General features: G+C 40.4%; 1 protein-coding gene across 1 annotated transcript; it reads right to left on the bottom strand.

Moving 5' to 3' along the window:
- Positions 1-2,156: 2,156 nt before the first annotated feature.
- On the bottom strand, positions 2,157-3,095 carry LOC101361259 (olfactory receptor 1G1-like). Its single transcript, XM_023730859.1, has one exon. The coding sequence runs from the start codon at positions 2,997-2,999 to the stop codon at positions 2,157-2,159; it is 843 nt and encodes a 280-aa protein (XP_023586627.1). The 5' UTR covers positions 3,000-3,095.
- Positions 3,096-3,533: the final 438 nt, after the last annotated feature.

Genomic DNA, 3,533 nt, shown 5'->3' with positions numbered 1-3,533 from the left:
TTGGTCCCAACCACCTGGAGTAAAGGAGAATGAAGAACACCAAAGACACAAGGAAAGTATTAACCCAAGAGACAGAAAGGGCCACATAAACCAGAGATTTCATCAGCCTTAGACCAGAAGAACTAGTTGGTGCCCGGCTACCACCAGTGACTGCCCTGACAGGGAACACAACGGAAAGTCCCTGATGTAGCAGGAGAAAGGTGGGGTGCAGAACTCAAGTTCTGGTGAGAAGACCAGACTTGATGGCCTGACTGAGACTGGAGGAATGCCAGAAAGCATGGCACCTGGATTCTCTGTCAGCCCAGAACTAAAACAATTTCCGAGGCTAACTCTTCAGACATGGATTGGACTGGCCTGTGGGACATATAGTGATACTCATGAGGAGTGTGCCTCTTGGCTCAAGTAGATGCAGGAGACTAAATGGGAAGCTTCTGTCCAGAGGTGAGATGGGAAGGCAGAGAGGGTTAGGAGCTGGTTGAATGGACATGGGGAATTGGGGGTAGAAAGGGGAAGTGTGCTGTCACAGTGTGGGGAGAGCAACTAGAGTCACATAACAATGTATGCATAAATTTTTGTATGGGAAAAAATAACACACCATATACTGAAAACCACTGAATTTTACAGTTGATCATATGTGACTTATATCTCAGTAAAGCTGACGTTAAAAAAATAGCACACTATAAGAAAATGAAAAAAAAAAAAAAACTATACACATGGACTCTGCATAGAGAAAGATTTCCTAGTTATAACACCAAACACGAAGAAGGTTATTGGCTTGATAGTGTGTAAATTTAAAACTTATTTATGTCAAAAAAGCAAGTTTGTTCTTTTTAGAGAGTTTATTTTTGTTAATAAGAGATGAAAAGGTAATTGGGGGAACTTTTTCACTATGTATAAGATAGATTAATGTTTAAATTTTTAATATAAAGGATTTATACAAACCCTTAAACAGTCAACTGATGTGAAGGATTGAGCAACAGAAGAGTAAATAAAATTGATTAACAGACCTAAGGAACAATCAGCTAGTAATCAAAGAAATTCAAATAAAAAAAGAGGTACCACTTTTAGCTTATTATACCAGCAACAATTAAGTAAAACAAACAAGCAAACAATAAAATACAGGTAAGGATGAAGAGAAAAGAGCACTCTCACAGACGATTGGAATGTAAATCATTAACAGTTTTATAAAATATTTTGGTAACATATATCATGAGTCTTAAAATGTTCCACTCAGTATCTACACTTCCAAGAATTTATTTAAGGGGGGAAAACCTATATACATGGTTTATTTATAAAAATTTTCATTTTATAAGTATTTATAATATTTAAAATAATTAGAAAAAGCTAATCATCCAGATGGGAACATGGTTATAGAAATCTTGGCATTATTTGCATAATTAATATTACATACCTTAATGTAATGTTAATTATGCAAATGTTTATGTAAGGTTTTAATAATAGTACACAAAACAATCATCTTTTATTATTAAGTGAAAAATCATCATCTTAACAATAGAAATTAAATGCATACAGAAAGGGACTATAGGTTTTGAGTAAAATATTTACAGTCATTTCTTTTAAAAGAGGGATTTAAAAATTTTTTCATTATTAAATTATTCTTGCTCTCTCAAGCAACACACACAAGTTGCCCACTTGGTACCATATTCTCCATGTTGCCAATTCCTGTGAATGAGTTTTCTCCAACACTGGGCTTGGAATTGGTCCCTGAATCCCAGTGCACTTGACTAAGTTCTTCATATGTTCCCAGTTTTGACAGCATTTCTTGTCATTGGGACGACTTTGTAATCCTACCCTGTGCTGCTACGTGGCTTCCTCCTAGAACCCAAGTTTTGTCTGATGTCATTATTTTGGTGTTTCACCACTCTCTAGATTAAATTATCTTGGATATTTATCCCTACTAAATCAAGTCACGTTGTAGGGATTGCCAGCCAGTCCCTCTCTCCAGCTGCAGCTCTGTCCTTGGTTAGTTGCTTCTATTCCCATTCTGTCAAGTCAGAGCCTTCATTTTGTTGAACCTGCTTGTGATACTCAACATCCATCCTGCTTTGACTGTGAACCTTTCAAATTTATAATGAAAAAGTCCAGGGAGAAAGGTATGTTGAAAAGCCTGGGCCTGTACTTCAGGGAAGGACCCTTTATAGAGTAGAGCATTTTCCCCAGCCAAGGAGTTTCCACAAAGCATCCTTCATGTCCCTGTTCCTCAGGCAGTAGATAAAGGGGTTCAACATGGGGGTGACCATAGTGTATATCACAGATGCCAACATTCCAGTATCTGCTGAGTAGGAGGATGATGGCTGAAAATAGACAAGAAAGAGAGTCCCATAGAAGAGAGTGACCATTGTTAGATGACAGCCACAGGTAGAAAAGACTTTGTACTTCCCCCCAGCAGAGGAGACCCTGAGGATGGTGTGGATGATGTAGGCATAAGAGACCAGGACACAGGTGAGAGGGACCACACCTGAGAGGGCTGCTTCAATGAACATCGTAGCCTGAAAGATATGAGTGTCTGAACAGGCGAGCTTGAGGAGCGGGATAAGATCACAGAAAAAGTGTGGGATTGAGTGAGAGGCACAGAAAGAGAATTGAGCCATTTGGAGAGTGAGTGAAAAGGCAAGGAATTGAGAGCAGAGCCAGGACGTGGCCACCAGCAACAGGCAGCGTTGTGGCTGCATGGTCATGGTGTAGTGGAGAGGAAGGCAGATGGCCACGTAGCGGTCATATGCCATCACGGCCAACAGAAAGTCATCCAGCAATGTCAATGCCATGAAGACGTACATTTGCACCAGGCAACCAGTGTAGGAGATGGTGTGATGCTGTGTCTGGATGTTCTCTAGCACCTTGGGCACAATGGTGCAGGTGAAGCAGGTATCGATGAAGGACAGGTTGGCCAGGAAGAAGTACATGGGTGTATGGAGGTGTGTGTCAGAGCTGATGGCCAGGATGATGAGCAAGTTTCCCAACATCGTCACCAGGTACATGCCGAGAAAGAGCCCAAACAGAAGAGGCTGCTGCTCTGGCTGCTCAGAGAAGCCCAGAAGAATGAAGTCAGAAATCCTGCTTTGGTTTGGTTTCTAATGTAGAGAAATTAATGGAGAATCCTGCTTAACTAGAGCCAGGCTCTAAAAGTTACTGAGTTCAAGGATTTTAGTCTGTTTGTCCCTATCCCCTGAGGAGGTCACTGAGATTTACTAACAGCTGTATTAGCAGATGTGCAAATATGTACAAATATGTGAGGCATTTTGGTGGGGGCATAGTCTGAGTTCTAGATTCTTATGATAAGGAAAGTTGTCCCCGTACATTGCTTGAATGAGACTGAATTGGAGTTCACCTGGAATAAACCCCTCCAAGTTTTAATTCCTTCTTTCTTTGGCTTTAGAATAATTATTTTAACCTTGACACTTTATTGTGGCATTCATTTTGGGATCATGCAAATACTAGTATTTAGTGGGCAACAGTGGGTCCTCTGAGTGTCTGTGTGTAAGTGTGTGCATGTGTATTAAGGGAGATGAATG

This window comes from Trichechus manatus, unplaced genomic scaffold, assembly GCF_000243295.1.
Source record: "Trichechus manatus latirostris isolate Lorelei unplaced genomic scaffold, TriManLat1.0 scaffold00038, whole genome shotgun sequence".
In the NCBI taxonomy this organism is placed as follows: Eukaryota; Metazoa; Chordata; class Mammalia; order Sirenia; family Trichechidae; genus Trichechus; species Trichechus manatus.
The sequence above is the reverse complement of the archived record's forward strand: the minus strand, read 5'-3'. Positions and strand labels throughout refer to the sequence as shown.

Coding starts and splice junctions, on each gene's coding strand:
- LOC101361259 (XM_023730859.1), bottom strand. CDS start 2,999: ATGTACCTGGTGACGATGTTGGGAAACTTGCTCATCATCCTGGCCATC.